Source organism: Thamnophis elegans, chromosome 1 (assembly GCF_009769535.1).
Source record: "Thamnophis elegans isolate rThaEle1 chromosome 1, rThaEle1.pri, whole genome shotgun sequence".
Lineage (NCBI taxonomy): Eukaryota > Metazoa > Chordata > Lepidosauria > Squamata > Colubridae > Thamnophis > Thamnophis elegans.
This window is the reverse complement of record NC_045541.1, coordinates 107320633-107343558: the sequence shown is the minus strand read 5'-3', so window position 1 is coordinate 107343558 and position 22926 is coordinate 107320633. Positions and strand designations below refer to the sequence as shown.

At 36.9% G+C, this 22926-nt stretch overlaps 1 protein-coding gene across 1 annotated transcript; it reads left to right on the top strand.

Annotated features, from left to right (window-relative positions):
* Nucleotides 1-2342: 2342 nt before the first annotated feature.
* LOC116505706 (astacin-like metalloendopeptidase) lies at nucleotides 2343-22711 on the top strand. The gene is given in 11 exon segments (XM_032213070.1): nucleotides 2343-2445; nucleotides 3265-3405; nucleotides 5535-5652; nucleotides 6024-6206; nucleotides 8851-8928; nucleotides 10628-10731; nucleotides 10734-10754; nucleotides 13345-13460; nucleotides 17140-17365; nucleotides 18079-18197; nucleotides 22473-22711. Coding segments are annotated over 11 exon segments (1437 nt in total). The 3' UTR covers nucleotides 22701-22711.
* Nucleotides 22712-22926: the final 215 nt, after the last annotated feature.

The window sequence follows — 22926 nt, the reverse complement described above, 5'->3', positions numbered from 1 at the left end:
ATTTTAGTGATTTTTTTTTTAGTGATTTTATTAGTATTTATAGGCCACCCTTTTCCCTGAGGGGACTCAGGGCGGCTTACATAAAATAAGGAAGGGAGGGTACAAGACAATAAACACAAAACAATAGATAAAAGTAAAATAGTCCTTGTCACGTTCTGAGCATGCGCTAAAATAAAGAGTTTAAGCGGGAAGCGCTCGACACCCAATTGGCTGATCTTTTGACAGCTCCTGTATAAAAAGGGAGCTGTCCAAACGAGCAGCGCGCATTCCTGTCTGAAGCCGGTTCTGAATGTTAGCCTGTATTTGTCAGGGAATAAAATTTGTTAGCCTTTATTCCCATCTCCGCCTCAGTTCTTCTGGCTACCCACAGGTCCTGGTACACACCAGTCCTAGAACACTTTTATCAAAACAAGCTATATAAATGTGCATTTGACCTTCACCAGTTGGGCTATTTGGGTTACTGGATGTCTACAGAACATGGATTTGGCTAAGTGCAATCAATTCACCCATAAAAAGGATCTAGAAATGTGAAAAACCTCCAGTAATTTTGTCCATTTTTATCAATGATTCATCCTTAATTTTGCAGAATGCCCCAAGCTATTCACTCAGCTTCTGAAAACAAGACAATTAAAATTCAAAAGTGAACTGCCTCCCAGAACATGAAGACTCAGTTTTCATTGTAGCTGCTACTCAGAATCTCACTTACCTTTGGACTCTGCTTTCACGGGTGCTCTGAAGGCTTCAACAATGGTAGGGGACAGGGGTGGGTTCTGGCTGGCACTACTTCTGGTTCGCTCATGTGCCCGCTTTGCGCGCACGCATGCTTGATGCACACTGCCCACATATGCAGTGGAATAGAAATTATTCTGTGCATGCACAGAACTGAAACACAAGATGGTGGTGGTGGTGACCAGGAAACCAGTTCAGGGGTGTGGCAGGCCTGAGTTGCTGTGATATTTCTTGGTAATACTTAGCACCACATTCTTAAAGCAGAATATTTCAACTAGTATTACAACTGCCTAAAAGGGACACCCATGAAAGCTAAGAATGGGGAGACAATAGATTTGTTAATTAGATTTGCTTGCAACAAGAACAAGATCCATACACCAGGGCCACGAGTGAGGGCTGGTGTCAAGGACTATGTTTCATCCTGTCACATCTGTCACAGGGCTAAGAGTGTCATGACTAAAACCACCAAAATTAGTCCAGCTGCTCTTATCGCTGTTTGGTCTACGGATTCCAGTCTCCCTGGATGTTATTATTAATATTCTAGCTGGTCAAAGGTATACCACAATTTTGGTGGTAGATTTGTGGCTTATTTTAACCTCTGCAAGGAGTTACTAATAACTCAAGAGGATGCATAACTTTTGCTAGACCATGTTTTTTCGATATAGAAGCTGAGTCAATTGTGTGACCTCAGACTTCAGCACTCAATTTACACCCAGGGTTTAGAAGGCTCTTCTTCACTTCCTGGACATTTGTATTCATTTATCATCCTCTCATCATCTGGAATTTATTGAGCAATCAGAGAAAATAAACACTTGATTAGTGTTTGCATTGCTATGTCTCTTACCAGCAGGAAAAATTGAATTGAATTACAGTATTGCCTCTTGTAGGATTTTCCTATAACATCTTGCTGCACTCCTCTCTCATCATGCCGCCATTTCAAGCAATTTATGGCTACAATCTCCACATATTGATGTCCAGAGTTCCTGCTTGCATTGTTCTTTTAGCAGTTTTTTCCAGAGAGGCAGGCTGCTCAACTCTTCTTAAAGGAAAAGGTGATGGGGGATTTGGAATACTTCTCTCTAAGTTGTTTACATTTTCCTTACCTAAGAAACCAGACACAAAATTTATCATGTTATGTTATGTATCAGTTCAGTGGCCTTGTGTCTATGGTTGTCTAGAGTTTTCACTCAAGATTCCTTTCCTAGTTCATGGGGAGTTTCTCTGTCCCTTGCATTTTGTACCTGTTTCCCCACCTGACCCCCCAATGTTCTGGCAGATGAGAAAGAACAATAGCAGCAATAGCACTTAGACTTATATACCGCTTCATAGTGCTTTAAAGCCCTCTCTAAGCGGTTTACAGAGTCAGCATAGTGCCCCAACAATCTGGGTCCTCATTTTACTGAACTCGGAAGGATGGAAGGCTGAGTCAACCTTGAGCTGAACTTCTGGCAGTTGGCAGAATTAGCCTGCCATTCTGCATTCTAACCTCTGCGCCACCACAGCTTTTCAAGAGAAATACAAAGTGGAATATATTCTAAACTGTAAATACAAAATGGAATTCTTAGAATATCATATTTACTCCGAATTAGAGAAGTTGTGAGAAGAGGTTAAAAATGCCCAAATTGTCTACCAGTTCTCTCTGGAATTCTTACACCAGTTCTGTTCCCACAATGTGCCATCAAAATCACCCAATCATGATCTTCAAGCCAAAGGAGAGTATGTCAGGTTCCGAAGGGTTAAGGAAAACAGTCAAACACAGAAACAGTTTGAAAATGCAGTTAGGCTAACCCCCACACACACACCCATCACCTCGTGACCCAGATTGAAAACCATCTGGCAATCAGTCATGGCTTGTTCTCAGTCAGTTATCAGTTATGGACAGTTCTCAGCTGTATTGCATGTGGAGAAGGGAGATCCCCAGCTGGTAAGCACGATTCATGGCAACTCCCACAGCTTCCCACCTGAATGGCAGCTCCGGGCTGACAGTGTCTTTGTTTCCTGCCACAATGGATCCTCCAGTTGCAGGAGCTGTACCACATGAGGGAGTTTGTACTTACCACTCCATCTACTCTTCTCTTCTGGACTTACCTGCTGACTTTAGCAAGCTGGAAGGCCTCAACTAGTCAAGAAGAAGGCATTATTATGTATCGATTGCAATGATGACTGTCTATTTTCATAGATGGGAAAGGGCAGGGATTCTGATTGATATGAAATAATATAGACTTGACCTTGTGAATAGGGTTAGGGTGAGAAAGCCATTAAAGGGGGGACTTCTAAAAAAAGTTATTCAGTGCAGAGAAAGAAGAAAGCATGAGAAAAAAATAAAAATAACTCGATCTTTTTGTGGTATAACAATGGGGCAGACAAAATTTGGTCAGGCTTTCAAGATTTCATTATTCTATCTGACTGTAAAAAAGAATATCTTTGGAATCTCTGCCATGCTTGTTTCTTGACTGCCTACCTCCAAGGGCTAATAATACAATTGCTTGGGAGGTGATAATATTTTTCAGTTATTTCTCTCATTTTTCCTTGCAGGGGAAACCGACTTTTATCAAGATGATATTGTTTATAAAAGAAGAACACAGAGAAGTGCCATGAGCTGTAGTGGAAATTGTTACTGGCCCAGATCAGAAGATGGCCTGGTCAAGATCCCAGTTAATATCTCTCCTGAGTTTTGTACGTCTAAATCTCTTCAATGGGCATCCTTTCATACAAAAGAATTAAAGAACCATTTTCAATAGACAGCAACAAATAGAAACTATTACTGATTTATTGAGGTTATTTTCCTATTCCTGCTGATCAAAATCATAGCAAGCTTGATCATGCTGAGGATAATTAATAATAAAACAGAATTCTTATTGAATCAATGATAGGATAATTTTATAGTATTATTTTTAATTCTCCTATTTAAGTTTTGTTTGTACATTTTTAAACTGAAGAGTTGTATTAACGTTTTAAGAATAATTCCAAATGAAGAAAATGTCTGTAGTTAAGGATTGAACTGTGGAGTTCTTGGTGTTCTCTGAGACTGGCTGTTTCCATGCAGATGTTTCCTTACCAAAATAAGTAACATCATCACTACTTGCAAACAGCAAGCATCAATAATAGTAGCTGTAGTACTAAAATATATTATGCACAGTCCAAGTTAGGTTCAGGTGATAGCAAAAACCCATCTATCTCCAAGTGGGTTTGATGATATATCAAAGATTGCAAGGGATTCCGAATGATAGCATTTGACATGGAATCAGTAATAAAATATAGTCACATAAGCAGCCACCTTTATACAGAGTCAAACCAATGGTCTATCTAGCTCAGTATTGTTAACACTATAAGGCAACAACTTTTGAGGTCTCGATCACTTATAAAATAATTCTTGATGCCTACAGAAGGTCTTCTCAAAGGATTCTCTGCAAAACTCTTCCACTTTGTATGCATTTGTAAGAAGCAAATATAATCATTGTTTCCCATAAAACTTCTGCAATCTTCAAAAACCCTTCTAAGGTTGTTAACTTATAATTTCATTGCAACTGAAGAGTACAGTGATTAAACACATAGGAAATAATCATTTGAATGCTTTTAAATTAATTCAATTAAAGAAAATTCAGCTTTCAATGTGTCTGATCCCTTCCTTTATCTGACACACTGAAACACTTTTGCAGTGTGATCCCTGGTATACCATTCACTGGCTAAGTATTGCTGTGGCTTTAAAAAAAATTCAAATCCTTAATCAGAAGGCTCCTTTTGATAAGATCTCATTGTTTGAAATGCTTAAACAAAGAATTCCTTAATAAATATCTATATGTAAAGGATTTCAATTTTTATTGGATGATTGAAGTAGTAACAAAATACTGGGTTGTTTGTAACATGGCGAGGGTCGGATTTATTTGCAAGATGTTTTTATGACAAATAAAATGTACATAAACTTAGCAGAGTTATTAAATTGTTCACATGGCTTATGCAAATTGAATTCATCCTCTCCTTTGCCTTCAAACTGAATTCCTTCAGGGTAGTCTTTAAAAGAATTAAGTCTTGTGAGCTTTTTTTAGATCTATCCCATAGTCTTATTCACCTGGTGGTGATACTAACTCAAAATCATCACATCCCCTCACATTCTTTTTCTCAGATACTTCTCTGATAGAAGTAATTTCAATGTATGAACTTTCATCTTTCTAAGTACACAAACAACTTCATGCAGATGCAGCTACACCTGTATGTGACATCAACATACATTTCAAGTATGTTGTAACTTTTCCCTCTGTTAGTTCAAAAGAAAGGCCTCAAAGTAATAATGGTTTCCAAATTTCTAAACTTCCTTGAAATTGGAACACACAGCCAAACTGGAACTGTTAAGTTCTGGGCAATGAATTGAGGCAAGGCCAGAGTGATTTCTAACAGCTCTTTATTCAAAACCGCCTGTGAGGCAACTCAAACTCCCTGGCTGACAGAGCTCCTTTTATAGGAAAGTGATCAGGCAAACAACCAATCAGGAGACAGAATTTTCCCGCTCCAACAGAGGACCAAAATGAGAACTTCAACTGGCAACTACACACTATGTACAATACCTAGCAGGAACTACTTTTTAGCTGCTATTTGAGTGGAAGCCATTTAAATAATAATAATAACATTACAGCAATCTTTTATCAAACATAAATTTTATTTTCAAGAAGCAAATGTATTGACTATTAGAATAATCCCCAGAAGTGAGCAGTTTTCCCATATCAGCAAAAATGATTTTCTTAGAACTTAACATAATGTACCATATATGAGTTGTATTCATTTATCCCTTCTATAATCTTTTGTTTCAGCCTTAGAGCACAAAGATGTGATAATTAAAGCAATGGAAGAATTTGTAACCCTGACATGCATTCGGTTTATCAAACACACAGTAGAATATGACTACATAAACATTGTCCCTGGAGACAGGTAAGGAACATTTATCCTTCAAGAATGAACAACATATTCCTTCAGTTATTTCTGCTGTTGTATTTCTACGTGAAAACAAAGATTTGAGGTGTAAGATATGAGCACATATTATGTGGATTAAGCTCAATATATTTCTTAACAAAGATAATAATTCTTCAACCCATTTCCTAGAGCACATATGGGATATATACTTTTAAATTACAGACCCTTCCCTCACTTGTTAAAACTGCAATGATATTGCATTCCTAGCCTGATGCTTTAACCAGAATACAAAGTGGTTCTCAGATGTGCATAGTCTTTACAGACAATGATTTTCTATTCCTTAGAATATAATTTGCATAATGACCGCTTTCCCCTTTCTGTATTATCAGATGCTGGTCCTACTTTGGAAAGATTGGAGGCAGACAGCACCTCAATTTGCTGAAAAATGGCTGCATGTATAAAGGATTGATTCAGCATGAGCTCAACCACGCACTAGGTTTTCTACATGAACAAACCCGCAGCGACCGAGATAATTATGTTAAAATTAACTTGGAATATGTTGCCAAAGGTAGGCATGTTAGCAAGCAGAGAGCATGCCAACTGTTGCCTAAAGTGATGTGGTCACTTTGGCATTTCTATTTCTTATGACTGTCTATCCATCAAAGCATTCTGGATGTAATATGCATTAAATCCATTTAGAATTGGGCAGCTGTACGCATATGCCTGTGAGCACGCAACCCACAGCCATTAATGTCTAAACTGCTGGCAACAAAATATGAGGGGGGTGTACTTACTTCTGTGGTATACTGTATATATTATATGACCCAAGGCAATTTAGCCAGAATCAGAGAATGGTTTCCAATGAAGATTTAATTAGGCCTAAGAATTTGGAAAATAACAATAGCAATAGCAGTTAGACTTATATACCACTTCATAGGGCTTTCAGCCCTCTCTAAGCGGTTTTACAGAGTCAGCATATTGCCCCCACAGTCCTGGGTCCTCATTTCACCCACCTTGGAAGGATGCAAGGCTGAGTCAACCTTGAGCCGTGAGATTTGAACGCTGAACTGCAGATAACAGTCAGCTGAAGTGGCCTGCAGTACCGCACCCTAACCACTGTGCCACCTCAGCTCTTGGCAAAGAAAAGTTCAGACTAGTCTGAGATGCTAAAGTTTCAAAGCAGCCAGAGTGTGACTTCAAAATGAATCTTCCTCTGAACATAGTCCTTGACTTAGAACCATAATTGGGATCAGAACTTCTGTTCATTAAATGATGCTGTTGTTAAGCAAGTCCCCCTGGTTTTTACACCTTTTTTTGTCATGGTCATTAAGGGAATCACACAATCATTAAACAAATCACATTTTCCTATTGATTTTGCTTATTGGAAGCCCCCTGGGTTGGCCAGAAATGGTGATCATGTGGCCCTTGGGATGCTGCAACTTCCCTAATGCATGGCAATTGCCAAGTGCCCGAATCATCTGTACAAGAACTGGTTGTAAGTTACTTTTTTTTGAATACCAGTCACTATACAAATAGTCAGAAAGAGAGGACTACCTGTAGTTTTTCCAGTTATCTGCAAACAATAAATTCAGTTAACAATTTGTGTCAAAATGTACGGTAGAAGCTATGGGACTATGCTTTCTTTGTTTCTATATGGTTTGTATTGGTCTGAGCCTCCTAGAGACTTCAAGGTTGCTTCTTAAATTAACCTTTAGATTCTACATTAGCTATGGGTCAGTAGGAGACACTGCATTACTGTTTTGTCCCTTATTGGGAGTTTTCAGAAGCTAGATATACTAGAAGCTCCACATCCAATTCTTTAATGAGATTTTAACCTACAGTATTATGGAGGATACCTAGCTTGAAGAGGTCCCAATAAGGACAAAATGGGACATGGGACGCATCTATTGTTCAGTAACTAATACGGTATAACATCCAAAGTGTAGGTAAAACTTGGACCTTCAGTTGTGGTGGGAAAATACAGTGCAAATTAATACTGCTTCTGATTTCCAGAAAGCATAATAAAGACAAAGACACTTTCAGAGGTCCTTCAGGGATAAGCTCCTTAAAACATGGGTGAAAACTTTCTGATCTTTTTCAATTTTTATAGAATAAAGGCTTTACTCAGATGTTCGAATCTAAGGATTCAGTTCCACCTGAGAACCATGACTCCAGAGCTGAGATATTCCTGCCTTTCTTTTTATTTTATTATTAAATGATTAATGGCCATGTAATAAAGCCTTACTTTGTCTGGCAAATTGAGAAGCAAACACAGTGTAATAAAAGCAAATATGGTAGTTGTAAAGAACATGTTATGGTTATAAAGTGAATGTGGCAGTCATTAAGTGAATCCATTGTTTGTAGTGACTTTTTTTTTTTGCTTGAAACCAAAAGTAACACCGGTTACAGAGAAAATTGTTTGTGCTAAACATTGCAGTCATGTGGCTATATAGTGCTGCAAACAACCATAAATGTTAATCAGTTGCATGTATCCAAAATATGATCACATGACCATTTTGGGGCCCTTGAGAATTTCAAATCTGAGTGTAAAGCCGCCCCCGGGGGGGGGGGTAGGGAAACTTCAAATGATCACTGAGTAACTGGACAATCATTTGATGGCACAAGGCTCCTGCCTTGATCAGGGGTTGGACAGAACAGTGGTCACCAACCAGTGGTTTGTGGACCACTGGTGACCCGTGAGAAAATTCTGGTGGTGGTCCACAGAAAAATTATTTGCATCTTTTATATACACTAAATACTATTTATCTTTTTTTAAGTTCTATTAGTGGTCCGTGGATTTAAAATTATGAATTTCAATGGCCCTTGAGGTCTGAAAGGTTGGTACCCCGGACTAGAAGATCTCCGAATCTCCCTTCTATCCCTATGATTTTATAGCATAATGGCTGAATTCACTCATCTATTATATATATAGTATTAATTCTATGTTTTATTACAGTTTTAATGGCTAATCGTCTTATGTGAGTCTGCTGTGCTAATAGCTAAGATTGAATTAGATTCCATTAACAAAATCTTCTTGCAGGATAAAGTTTAAAGCAATCAGGAATTCACAAAGTGACAGTTAAAATATCGCTATGCTCACAAATCCTTAAATCTAAAATAGCTTGATGCAAACCAGCCTTACTCATTTTTCTCTTGTGTTTGCATTAATTTGTGTTTGCAAATCTGCTTATTATTTACTTTAATATATTTCAGGAGAACAGGGGAATTTTGAAAAAGGAACACCACCAATCTGGGTCTTCCATATGACTATGATTCAGTTATGCATTATGGCGCGTAAGTTTATTGACTAGACTGAATTTTATATTCTCCTTTATTGTTGTCTAATTTGCCCTCTCTCTCCAGTTCCTACTTGGAGTAGTTGACTGAATTTATATAGTCACCCAACTTCAGCACCATAACTACTGGCACATACAACAGATATTAAGCAAAACAGAATAATCAGTTTCAGTTAAAATCCAAGCTTTGACTCAGAGCATTTTCTCTTTTCTGACATAATTCTTTGTGATTATAGGAGAAGAAAACTATGTCATTTTCATATAAGAATCCTTCTTTTTAAAATCAGAACAAAATATTCTTTCTATTTTCTTTTTTTGAGAGCAATGTTTAATTTCTAAAAAGTAAGGAAGCAGAGAGAAGGCCAGAGGTTTAAATTGGAAACATAGTTATGTAATTCTCTTCTTGCTCAGACTTTCAACTGTCATGTTTGCGACTTCGTTCTTTTTGGTAACAAAACTGTAACGCAGCAGAGTCATGACTGAAGGCCAAGTTATTCTAAAAACCCAGTTAAGGGTTAGGTGTCTGGACATCAGTGGTGTGATACAACCGGTATGCCCTGGTACAGGCATACCAGTGCCTGCTGGGAGCACCAGGTACCGGTATGGTGCTCTGGGAAGGCCCACCTGCCTGCCCGCCCTCCTTACCTGTATTTGAGCCGATTGGGGCTTCCGCGCATGGAGCGTATGGTGCCTGTGTGATGCTCTGCCAAGCAACTGGAGCATTGTGGAGCATTGTGGAGCATCGTGGGCAGTAAGTATGCATGCGCATGCTGCACATGTGCATGTGGTGGATGCCTGGCCCCATTGCACCCCACCAATTGCAACAGGATCTGGAACCCACCACTGCTGGACATCTGTAGTTTGTTACCACTCTTGGGTATGGGGTTAGCAGTGTATGAGAACCAATAACACAATTGTCACTTGGGGGGAGGAGCCATAACAAAACTAAAGAGGCTTCATGAACTTTTGGCTGAAAAGCATGGTTAAGTGATACTTCTTTGTTCATTATTCAATGGCTTTAGGAATAATTTGCCCCAAGTTAAGGAAAGACTCAAAACACCTGAAACCAATAGTTTCTTCTCCTCTAATTCAGCAAATCCCCCCCCCCCAAAGCAAGAAAAAAGTAGAACCAGACCAATTCCATTGGCTATAAGAAGTTTTTTTGTTATCTAATTAATGGTCTTTGGTATTATCTGAGTTTGGTTGTTCTTGCAGATGTTTCATTATTAGCTAACATAATCAGTGGTATTGTAATGCTAGTGATAACATTGATTATCTAATTTAGCTAATGAAATATCTGCTAGAAACCAACCAACCTGAGAGAGAGCACCAAGGACTCCTCATTTCATCCCTGAGCTACAAATATTCTCCTTTATTGTTGTCTAATTTGCCCCCCCCCCAAACTCCTACTTTGACTATTATTTTTTGGAAATTCTTATTAAAACAACAGTGGGGGTTTTTTCTGCTTCCAATGGGAGAGAAAAACTCTCCTTTCCATATTGTTGTCAAATTCACTTCTCATGCTTATATGTGACATATTTTTTTTAGATATTATCCTAGAAATTAATGGGTTAGTTTTCTTGATTTTATCCTGATCCTGATTTTCCAGGATTGCCATTCATATATTACATAAGATACAGGCTGTTAATAAATTTGCCAAATTAGACTTTGTAATTTGTACCTGGTTTTTTTTGTAGGTATGATTTTTCTAATACTGCTGGAAAACCAACCATTATCCCCATTCCTAATGGATCTGTACCAATTGGTCAAAGAGTAGGGCTGAGCAACTTAGATGTGAAAAAATCAATAAGCTCTACAGCTGCAGTGAGTAATAAAGTCATATATCACAATTCACTTTTCATCTTAATGTTATGAATTTTTATAACATTGAATTGCAAGGCAGCCAAGCTTAATAAAATAATTGGACATTGCACGACATTACTCAACAAAGTGATTCAGTAGTAGGGAATAATTTACTCTACATCTGTAATTAAGAGAAAGTTTAAGACAGCGTGAATTGGCTGAACGTATGGAGTATTTTGTATAAAGTTGAAGAATAGCTGCGAATGTGATAAGAGCAATATGTGATGGAAAAAATGCATTCCATCTTAGGAGTGATTCTGGAAGTAAAATAAGGATGCATGATATCATCTTGATTATTTAATGTGCTTATGATTAAAGAAATGTATACAGACTATTTCTGGTGACTTAGCTGGAGACATGAATATTTATGTGCTTGAGAACTCAGTTTATAGTAAATGCAGGAGAAAATATGGATCTGAAATGTATGCATTAAAGATAAAATAAGTGAAATATTAGAATGAGTAGATAAATTGTGTGTACCTAGGGAGAATGTTTACCAAAGATGTGGAAATAAAGGAGAAATGCTACAACATGCAAATAGTGGTAAGAAAAACAGTGATTTTATTAAAAGAATTAATGCTTCTTGCAAAAGTAAAAACAACTTGGTATAAAACGTGCTTCTGTCCATTTTGATATATGGAATGAGCATTAGCTATGTTACAAGACATGTAAAATTAAATTCAATGTAACAGAAATGGGTTATTTAAGAAAAGCACATGATAAATAAGTAAAATGGATCAAGAATGAATGGATAATAAATGATATGGATGGAATACAAGACTGAGTCACCGGTTTTGTTCACATAAATTAAATAAAGATCAATTCTTAGAACAAATATATAAAATAAGAGTGAGCAAATTGAAAAGATGGGAACACTGAAAAAGTGATAATTCAATGAAGGCTGAAGAGATCTGAGAAAAAGAAGAGTGAGAAATTTTAAGGAATAAAGGACCATGTATGAAATGGTGTATGGTGATGGTGGAAGCAAGATTTGCTTATATACATAATGTTTTTTATGCATTGCATAACACTTCTTATTTGTAAACACTCCTTATTTCTAGAAGAGAGTAATGTTATAGAGATGCATGAATTTATGTATGCATACTTATGAAATCTCCTTATGGATCTTTTCAAACAATGAGATACTTATTGCACTGATTATTGCACTACAGAGATTACTATAGATGTTCAATCTGAAAATAGTTATAGGAGGATGGTGTAATCCACTGATTTTTTGGGAGGCATTTAGTGCTTGAAGTAGCTGGAAAAAAACAAGGGATCTCTGGAATGGAAGAAAGCCAGGATGCATTTGTACCCAATGTGAATTATAGCTTTGGTGTCATTAAACAGAAAATGAACAGAGGATACACAATCATCCAAATAAGCACGCAAAAAAAGGTGCTTTGTATTATGGATCTCAATTAGAAATAAGATGGAAAAAACAATGGCTCCATAAATCTATTGAATAACGGAGCTATTTCAGAAACGGTGTGGCCATGAGAGGTATGCCACTGTTAGAATGTCATCTGAACTCAGGGAGATGTGCTATACACTCCATACTGAACCAAAAAAATAATACATTTCCTTGGATTCCAATCGTTTCTCAGACAAGGATGTGAGTTTTCCAGCTTTGGAGGTTTGTGGCTGATACAAACATGTAATCTGTAATTTATTTCTCCTCATCACTTCCCTCTATTTGTCTCTAATTATGGAAGTTCCAAATGGAAGAACCTCATATGATGCTTCCAATGCAATTGCAATGGATTCTATTTTCATGTTGGAAGCCCTGAGGCACTTCCGTAGTGAAAGGATTAGACAGTGACATCACCATTGCCTAAGGCATAGCCACTTGAAGTCTTCTTTCATGTCCCCATTAATGAGCCCCTGAAGTGGTACCTATTTACCTGCTCATGTTTGCATGCTGTTGTACTGTTAGGTTGGCAGACGCTGGAACAAATGACAGGAGCTTATCCCACTACACAGCAGCATTTGAGCTTGAATCCGGGCTTGCAAATTGGGAACCAAGTGGTCTAAACCATCTGGGCCACTGCGCTCCCTTACTTTAATGGAGCCTTATTGTCTCCATTTACAGTACATTTCCTCATCTATTCACCCACTATATTGAGACCATTACTGCTACTTCTATGAAATCAAAATCTATCCATCAGGCAAATACCAGAAGCTTTTCCCTTACTAACAAAAGGCCTGCAGAAGGCAGAGTAGAGATCAGTGCACATGCTAATGTTTCCAGCAATATAAAAGCTATTCTCTTCTGTCTCCCTTATATTAATAACATATATTTTGATTTTAACAGAGCTAAAGGTTCTGAATACATTGTTGAGTTGTGAGACCAGTGGTCATTGAAAGGTGTTTCTCTCATATGGAATATAATTACTACATTATTTTCTACAAAAGAAACTACATTTCTACTAAACTACATTGAAAAATACTTAATAAACATGATTTTTCCCCTTGTGAATCTAGATGATTTAGCTGAATTTCTGGTTTAAATATCTCCTCTTCCTTGCCAACATGTTGTTCTGTCCTTTAGATGATTGTAGCACTGTGCTACGTAATCCAGATGGTCATTTCAGCTCTTATAATTACCCCCATTCATATCCCAGAAACATCACCTGCTTGTGGCTTATCCAAACTCTACAAGGAAAGGTAAGATGTTCAAACCAGTAGATATATTGGGGGTTAGTCAGTAATACAAAATATGCAATACAAAATGCAGCCATGGGTAATATAGGGGAGCATGTCTCCTTATTAATTGTAAACGTATGCATTCATATATATTCACCCAAGCATACATTTGAATGCTGTGTCATATCTACCCTGTTTCCCCCAAAATAAGACCTCCTTAGTTAATAAGCCTAAACAGACTTTTGAGTGCATGCGCTAAAATAAGCCCTCCCCTGAAAATAAGCCTTCCCCGAAAATATTGCAACACAGCAGCAGCCATCAGGTGATCATGCTCGCCACCTCCTGCACCTCAAAAATAATAAGACCTCCCTGAAAATAAGGCCAAGTGCTTATTTTGGGGGTCAAAAGAAAAGAAGACCCTGTCTTATTTTTGGGGAAGTATGGTACTTTCTCAGGTGTTGATTTCCTTAGGTAGGGTGAGTAACAAAATAAGGGAAAAGGAGATTTTTGAAAAAGTCATTGACTTTAAGTTTATTTCAACTTTTGCTCCTTTATCTTTAAATGTTTACGTTGTCTGGAGGTTAATCTCTAGTGAACACATTATCATTACCATTGTAACAGAATGCACTGCTTGGACTGTCAAATAATATTAGCTGTGTTTTATAATAATATACAATATTTGAAAAGAGAAAAAAAAAGACATCCACCCACATCAAATGGGCTCCATCCATTATGTTTAGGTGTGAAGATCTTTATTAGAGCTAAGCAGAAATTTTCCCAAATCTAACTGTTGTGCATTCTTGAGATGATGGGATGCTTCAAACAGATTGATTTTTAATTGTATAGCACTAAAAAAATCTTAATTCCCTCAAACTCCAATACTATACAGTTTTAGCAATGCAATGCCTATTTTTGCTTTAAACGTGTATTAAGCAAAACACCTGCAAAAATGTGGATTCTTCCTCATCATTTCTGGGCAAACCCATTGGAATGGTGATCAAAATGAGATAGAGAGAAGTTTTCTAAATAAAATAAACCTTTTACAGTTTTACTCCATGTCTGCTGAGGAAATATACTTCAAAGTATCAAGAAGCAGGAGGTCATTTGCCAATCTTCTTCAGATGTCCTTAACACAAAATGCATACTAAAGAAAGAAACTGTGACAGAAAGTTAAGAAAGAAAAACATATTGAATCACCTTTCTCCAACTTGACAAGTTCACCAAACAACTATAATTTCCAAAAATTATAGGGTGATGGGTTGGGAAAGGCTAATATATTCTAAATTAAGAAGTATGTTGCAATTTTCATTTCTATGCTTGGGCTGGTGTCTTTTGCTTATACAGTTTTGCATATGAAGTTAATAAATCTTCATTGTGTTTCTTGTGTCAGTACTGTGAACCATTCAGGAGGCCATTTCTCAGATTTAACAAGAGCTGCTTGAGAAATGTGTGAATTGGAGCTAAGTCAAATTCCACTGCGAGCATGGAAATGTTTGAGAATATGTTCAAAGCTCTTAGTGTAGCAGCTGACTAATTCCAAACATTCCCATAATCAGAACAACTGGTAGAAAGGCTCAACAAGGAACATGCATTTCTATAAAAAAAAACATTTATTTATTCAAACTTTATTTGAAGATAAAATGTATTGCTCAGCAGTCTTATTTGTTCATTCTCCTATTTGCTTTCTTGATGTTGAATTATCTGATATATCAAAATTCAGTGAAAACCATAGTTATTGGCACAGGGATATGCTTTATAATGCCTTGGTAAGACCAGACTTGGAATGTTGCACCCAGTTTTGATTGTATAATTTTTATATTGTATAAAATATGTTGTGGCTCTAGAAAGTGTGCAGAGAAGACCAACAAAGATTTGTAGGGGAATGGAGGCTAAAACATACAAAGAATAATTGCAGGAATTGAATATGTCTAGTTTAATGAAAAAAAAGAAGTAGGGGTAACATGGTGGCAGTATTTGAATATCTGAGGGGCTGCTACAAGATATGGTTAACCTATTTTCCAAAGCTCCAGAAGGTAAAACAAGAAGCAATGGATGGAAATTAATCAAGGAGAGAAGCAATCTAGAAAGAAGGAGAAATTTTCTGACCGGGAAAACAATTAATCAGTGGAACAACTTGCCTCCAGAAGTTGTTGGTGATCCAATACTGGAAGAAGGATTTGGGGTGACATGATAGCAGTGTTCCAATATCTAAGTAGCTGCCACAAAGAATAGGGAGTCAGCCTATTATCCTGAAAGCAGGACAAGATGGATGGATGGAAACTAATCAAGGAGAGAAGCAACTTAGAAACTAAGGAGAAATTTCCTGACAGTTAGAACAATTAATCAGTAGAAGAACTTGCCTCCAGAAGTTGTGAATGCTCCAATACTGGAAATTTTTAAGAAATTGGGCAACCATTTGTCTGAAATGGTATATGGTTTCCTTCTTGAGCAGGGGGTTGGACTAGAAGACCTCCAAGGTATCTTCAACTGTGTTATTCTGTGTACGGAACCATTTTCATCAAGATTGCTGATTTTGCTGTAATTTTTGAAGTGAATAATATCTAATACGTATGTAGCATCTTCTTAAATGAATCTTATAAAAGAAATGGGATGTTTTATTTAAAATATTTCTATTTCAGTCCTATGTATACCCAACCATTAATATACTAGATAGAAAATAGCTGACAGCAGAGCAACACTCAAAAGAGTATATTGTAATTAGAAATAAGCAATATTCTTTTATGCCCAGAATATAAAAAAACAGAGAACTGTGGTTAAATGCAGATTAAAAGTGAAAGAGCCTTTAGAAAATAATTTTTAGTCGGGCTCTGGGAAGTCGCCGGGAGGGAGGTGGGGTGTTAGGGGGGAGGGTGGGGGAGGGGGGATATATACTATGTGTTTGATTTCAATGTAATGCAATTTCACATGTATACTGTTTCTCTTTAATTTCTCTGTAAAAATAGGACAAGCTGAATACATTGACATATAGTAGAAATACACCAAGGGGAGGAGGAGTGGGATAGAAGGAAGAGGGGTAGAGAGGGCGGGAGAGAGGATGGGAGGGAGGGTGAAAAGGAAGGGAGGGAGTGGACTGAGAGAGGAGTGGTAGAGGGGGAGGGGAAGTAGGGTAGAGGGGAATGATGGAGGGAAAATAGAAAGTTGGAGGGAGGCGGAAGAAAGAGGTGTATGGAGAGTGGAAGAGGTATATTGGGTTTCTATTTTGGGGGGTATTGTTGACAAGAGGAATCGCTGTGATTATTGTTTAATGTTGTATGGCCCCAGCTATACACAGTATATATGTGACAGTATGAAAATGAAAATGGAAAATTAAAACATTTTAATATAAAAAAGAAAATAATTTTTAAATAGAAAAGTTAGATAAATGAAGTATAGAATTAATTATCAAACATATTAGTTCCATCATGTTCAGCATTTCTGTATCAATCAGTTCATAATTCTGATGCAGAATAAAACATATTATATACTGTACATAGCCAAAAAAACAACAACCTCTATAGTATAATGTGGTGACATTCAACTATACAAGACAAGTATTTTTGTTCTTTTCCCAGCTTCCTTGTTTGCTACATCAATTAAGGTACAGTCAATGTCCGAAGATATATTTTACCAAAATCAAGGTACACTTAATAAGAAAGATTTAAATAACTTAAAGCTGCTTATTTTTCTTTTTCTGCTTTAGGTCTTCCTGAGTTTTCACATTCTCGATCTCCAGAGTTCTCCAAACTGTTCCTCTGATTACATCCGAATTTATGATGGGAGCAGTAGAAAAGATCAGATTCTTATTGACAAGTGTTGCGGGGCAGGGCAATTACCTGCTGTGGTTGCTTCTGGGAACACTATGCTTATAGAATTTGTAAGTGATGAAGATGAGACTGCAACAGGGTTTATGGCCTCCTACACACATGGTATGAATGGTATTCAAGTCTCATCACCAGTTTTTTGTGAAATGACAAAGCAGATACACACAAAATAAATCATTTGCAATGGTTAAATGTATCTGCAACATCAGTTAATTTTATACCTTCCATTGGAGAATCTCATTAAATTCTCTAAATGCAACTTTTCGTGCTTATCTGAGAACCAGTTTCAATTCCAGTTTATGCAATTCCAGTAAATTCTGATTCCATTGAGGTTAAAGTAGCCCAATACCTTCCAGTCTATCATCCTAGGGATGATAGGCCTCGGATGAAGTTATCTGCTTTGTCCTTTGTCATATATTTCTGAGCTAAAAATTGTCACAGAATTTCATACTTTGTCTGCCAATCGTAAAGCATGTTATAGATCAATAATTGACAGATATTTCACATGTCGTCAGCAGCCACCTTCTCTTTCACTCTTGGCTTCTTTGAGTTCATATTTCTAAACTAACAAGAAAAAAAAGGAAAAGGGAAAAACAATTCCCAATCTTTACAATGATTATTTTGCAAAGTCTTGCATTGCTGCTTAGAGTCTCAAGAAACACACAACTTAAAAAAAGAAAAGAAAATCTTTTTAAAATGTGTAGGTAATAAGATCACTCATTTATTATTTTGTTTTGTTTTGTTTTGTTTTATTATTTTGTTTTATTATTTTGTTTTATGTTATTATTTACATGAAGTTTTCTTTTTCTTAACCATAGTAAAGTGTGGAGGAACGTTCACTAATACTTCAGGAGCCATTACTACTCCAAACTTTCCTAAAAAATACCCTCCAAATCAAGCTTGCCTATGGATTATCAGTGCCCCTCCAGGAAACAAGGTAAGATACAATGGTGCAAGGGACAGTGGAAGATTAAAAAGGGAGAAATGCTGGCTGTGAGTGTGCGTTAACCTCATAAGGTATTCCAGACAAAAAGCACAATCAATGCCAGCTTTATTGAAAGATTACATCAACATTTGCAAGACTGGAAGTATTTTTCTTTCCTTTCCTTTTACTCCCCATAAAATTAGGGAGAGTCCCTTTTGAAATGTTTTACATGCTTCTGTCCTTCTGTGGGCTGAGACATCTTTTACATGCTGATTGCCCAGTCTGTGGGTTTTCCTTCTGTCTTCCAAGGTTATTCCCAAACACTATATGTGTCACAATGTATGCCAAAAGAAACAGGGCTTCGTTTATATGGTTGTTACCCCTATTTTGAGGGGGGGTTGGCCCCTCCTGCATGGGCCCTCTGAACAGAGATTAAATTTAGAGAAACAGAATTGGGTGCAGCTTGCAACTTTTTTTTTAAAAAAAATGTAGTGTCATGATGGTGACATGAGCCACTGATTAAGCACAGCAATAACAAGGGAATAGCTCATAATTAGCCCAAAACATCCTTCTTAACTTACCCTTGAAAGCAACAAACATCCTCTAAATCAAAGATATGTTATTTCCACCATCACTTCCCAATGCAGGCTGGCTAAGATTCATAGCAGTTGTAATAGGACACTATCTAAAAGGTGATCAAGTTGGGCTCTTTGGCCAAAACAATATTAGTGTTGTGCACGAGAGAGACAAGTAAGTGTGATTGGATTATGAAGAGTTTTTAGGAAAAGAATCATAAATGGGTGGGTGGAAAATTGAGTGGTATTGCCATTAACGATTACAGATTAACAGAGTTGGGAAGAACCTTGTAGTTCATCTAGCCTAGCCCCCTGCCCAAGCACACCTTACACTATTTCTGACAGATGGCAGTCCAGTCTCTTCTTGAAAGCTTCCAGTGATGAAGCTCCCACAACCTCCGAATGCAAGCTGTTCCATTGGTTAGTTGCTCTCACTGTCAGAAAATTTCTCCTTATTTCTAGATTGAATCTCCCTGTTCAGTTTCATCCATTATTCCTTGGCCAGCCTTCAGGTGCTTTAGAAAATAAATGGCAATAAATATGGTAATAACATAGTAATAACCACACTCAAAGTGTAGTTCTCAATAGAGCTGCATCTACATGGATGGAAGTATGCAGTGGGGTGTTCCAAGGCTCTGTTTAAGGCCCAGTAGTCTTCAATATTGAGTTTGAGTTGAGTTTATTGAACACTTATAGGCCGCCCTTTTCCCTGAGGGGACTCAGGGCGGCTTACAATAATGAGGGAAGGGAGTGCAAGACAAGACATAAAGAAAATGTGAGTAAAAAAAAATTAACAATAAAAGCACAACATTCACTCAGCATTCGGGCGGGGAGAGAGTAAAGTCCTATCCCCAGGCCTGACGGGATAGCCAGATCTTGAGGGCCGTGCGGAAGGCCTGGATCGTCATCAATTATTTATATAAAGGGATAGATGAGGAACTCATCAAATTTGCAGATGACACCAAGCTGACAGGAATAGCCAACACTCCAGAAGAAAGACCTAAGATACAGAAAGATCTTGATAGACTTGAACATTGGACCCTATCTAACAAAATGAAATTCAATGGTGAAAAAAGTAAGGCTCTACATTTAAGCAAGAAAAACTAAACACACAGGTATGGTATAGGTGGTACTTGGCTTAATAGTAGTAATTGTGAGAGGGATCTTGGAGTACTAGTGGCCAATCATTTAAATATGAGTCAGTAGTGTGCTTCAGCTGCCAAAATAGCCAAGGCTGCATTGACAGAGGGATAGAATAAAGTTAATGGTTGCCACAATGTTAAAAAGATGTTGGAACTCTGGAAAGAGTGCAGAGAAGAGCAACAAAATGATTAGGGGACTGAAGGCTAAAACATATAAAAAATGGTTGCTGGAATTAGGTATGTCTAGTTTAATGAAAAGAAGTACTTGAGGTGACATAATAGCAGAGTTCCAATATCTCAGGGGGCTGCCACAAAGAAGAGAGGGTCAACCTATTCTCCAAAGCACCCGAAGGCAGGACAAGATGCAATGAATGGAAACTAATCAAGGAAAGAAGCAACCTAGAACTAAGGAAAAATTTCCTGAAAATTAGAACAATTAATCAATGGAACAACTTGCCTCCAGAAGTTGTGATTGCTCCACCACTGTTGGAACACGTTTTAAAGATGAGATTAGACAACCATTTGTCTCAATGGTATAGGACTTCCTGCCTGAGCACAGGGTTGGACTAGAAGATCTCCAAGGTCCCTTCCAACTCTGTCATTCTGTTATCCTGTTAAGTACTGTTTTATCACATACATGCCTTTGAGTCAGTGTTGATTCTGGCAACTGCCTAACAAGTCCTTTGAAGTTTTATTGGGAAGACTTAAGAATAGGCTTGCCATTTCATCTTTTCTGGGACTGAGTGAGAGTGACGGGCTCAAGGTCACCCAGCCAGCTTTGTGCCTCAGGGAGGGATAGAAGTTATGGCATCCTGGTTTCTTCCTGATAACGTAATCACTACATCAAGATGGTTCTACCAGCATCATATAGAAAAAATATTAATGTATAGTTGTAGAAAATATAGTATCAGTTATGAAATACATTTATAGTCAAACCTGAACAGTTTTAAAGAATTTTATATCATATTGCAATCATCTTCCCATTTTAAGTCTTCTTCAAAAGAGCCTGTTGTGATAGATATAGAAATACTGACTAATGTTCAATATATATTTCATTAACTTTAAATGAAGTAGATTTGAAGCATTTTTTAAATATTGTTAATATTCTTCAGTGATAACTTGTCATGAGTTTAAGAAGAAAGTATTATAATAATTTCATTTAAAAACAACTCAGCATCGCAATCAATTTTTTCCAGGGTATGCTCAGCAGAAATAAGTCTTTTTATTACTCAAGTCAATAATAGTAGAAAGCCGTTGATCTTGCCATTTCTTGTAACTGATCCTATTTAACCATGACAAATGATAAATTATGAGAGAAAAGGGAAAGGATCAAAGGCCAGAATCTCTATTCATTTTTATAAATCTAGGTAAATTTGGATTGATGATAGTAAATAGCATTTTTACTCTGAGATATTGAGAGTGCAATATTAACGCATCTGACCATATTTTAACCTCCAAATAGCATGAATTGTTTAAATTGAAAAAACATCAAAACAACATTTCAGATTAACTGACATCATACATTTCCTTATATGGTTTATGTAATCTTAGTCACCATAATTATGCATTAAAAAGCATTTTTCCAATATGTAAACCCAAGAAGGAGATAAGGGGATTTTAAGTAGATATAAAAATTATGAAAATTAATTGCAGCTATTCTGCCAAGCGTAGATAAGAAATCATGTTGTCATGCCTTCAGTTCTGTCTTAATGTTTTGAAAGAGAATCATAATTACATTTTTAATTGATGGCAGTCTTTTGCTCTTAACTATCTAAATCTACCCTTCTAGTGTAAATCCAGAAGATTCTTGGTAGCAATTTTTGTGATTATTTACTACTAATGATAAAAATAGCCCATGGTTTATCAAAATTGTCTTTAGTCTTGCTATTGCATGACTTTTATTATATTCCAATTAGAGAACTCCTACATCTCTAGTAGGATTCTGAAGAGAAAGTATCATAGAATAAGCAAATTGTTAAAGACTATTCTACTTCATATCAAAACCTTGGATGTTATTTTTTCTCCAGTCAGTGGTAACATTACAAGGAGAAAAGAAACTGGGTATGAGATCTCTGAACAGTATTTGAAATGGGCACTTTGCAGTGTATCGTAGAGCAAGTAAAATATTTGAAGAATTGATGTACCTGGGGTTCTGTGTATATCAGTTGATGCACATGCTTCTCTGGTAATGTCTATGGAGATTCTCTGTCATCCAGCTGAAGAAGCTTCTTGGATGAGAAGCAATATGTCTTCAAAGAAAAAACCAGAAACTCCAGTTGCCTCTTGAAAAAGCAGTCACACAAGCATGCATGCACATGTACGCATAACCAGGAACAGCATGTAAAACAACAGGTTATTCCCTAATAATTTATGGGTTTGTACAGTATGCTAAATCATAAGCCATATTATTCTTTTTAAAAAAAAAATCCATAACTGATTTATTTAAAAAATTGTATCCAAAACCTGATTCTCATTGTTTAAATTTATACTTGGATGCTGAATTTAGATTAAATGTTATATTATACACAGCACACACACACAAAAGTGTACCTTTTTTCTGGATTCCTCAGATATCTTTGACCATGACCTCTTTTGAACTGGAAGACATTGATGGCTGCAGATATGACAGACTTGTGCTTTATGATGGCAGTCAAAGCAGTTCTTCACTTATTGGCACTTTCTGTGGAAAAATGGAAGTTCCTCCTTTTACTTCTACTGGAAACTTTCTTCGTCTAGAGTTTTACACTGACTTTGCTTTTCAGCTTTCTGGATTCAAGATGGACTATTCAATTAAATAGAACGTCTAGGATTTCTGAACATCAGTTTGTGGGGTGTGTTATGAAAAATTATCAAATATTGTATGCTAACATAATTAGCTTAATAAATAATTGAATTACTTATGTAATCAGAAGTTTTGTTCTATTCTGTGCTTGCAAAACATTAGAGATTAAATGGCTGGATAGATAACATTAATTTAAAACAATTTCAAGAGTTTATTTATGCAAAGCTTATTAAAAGAAAGAC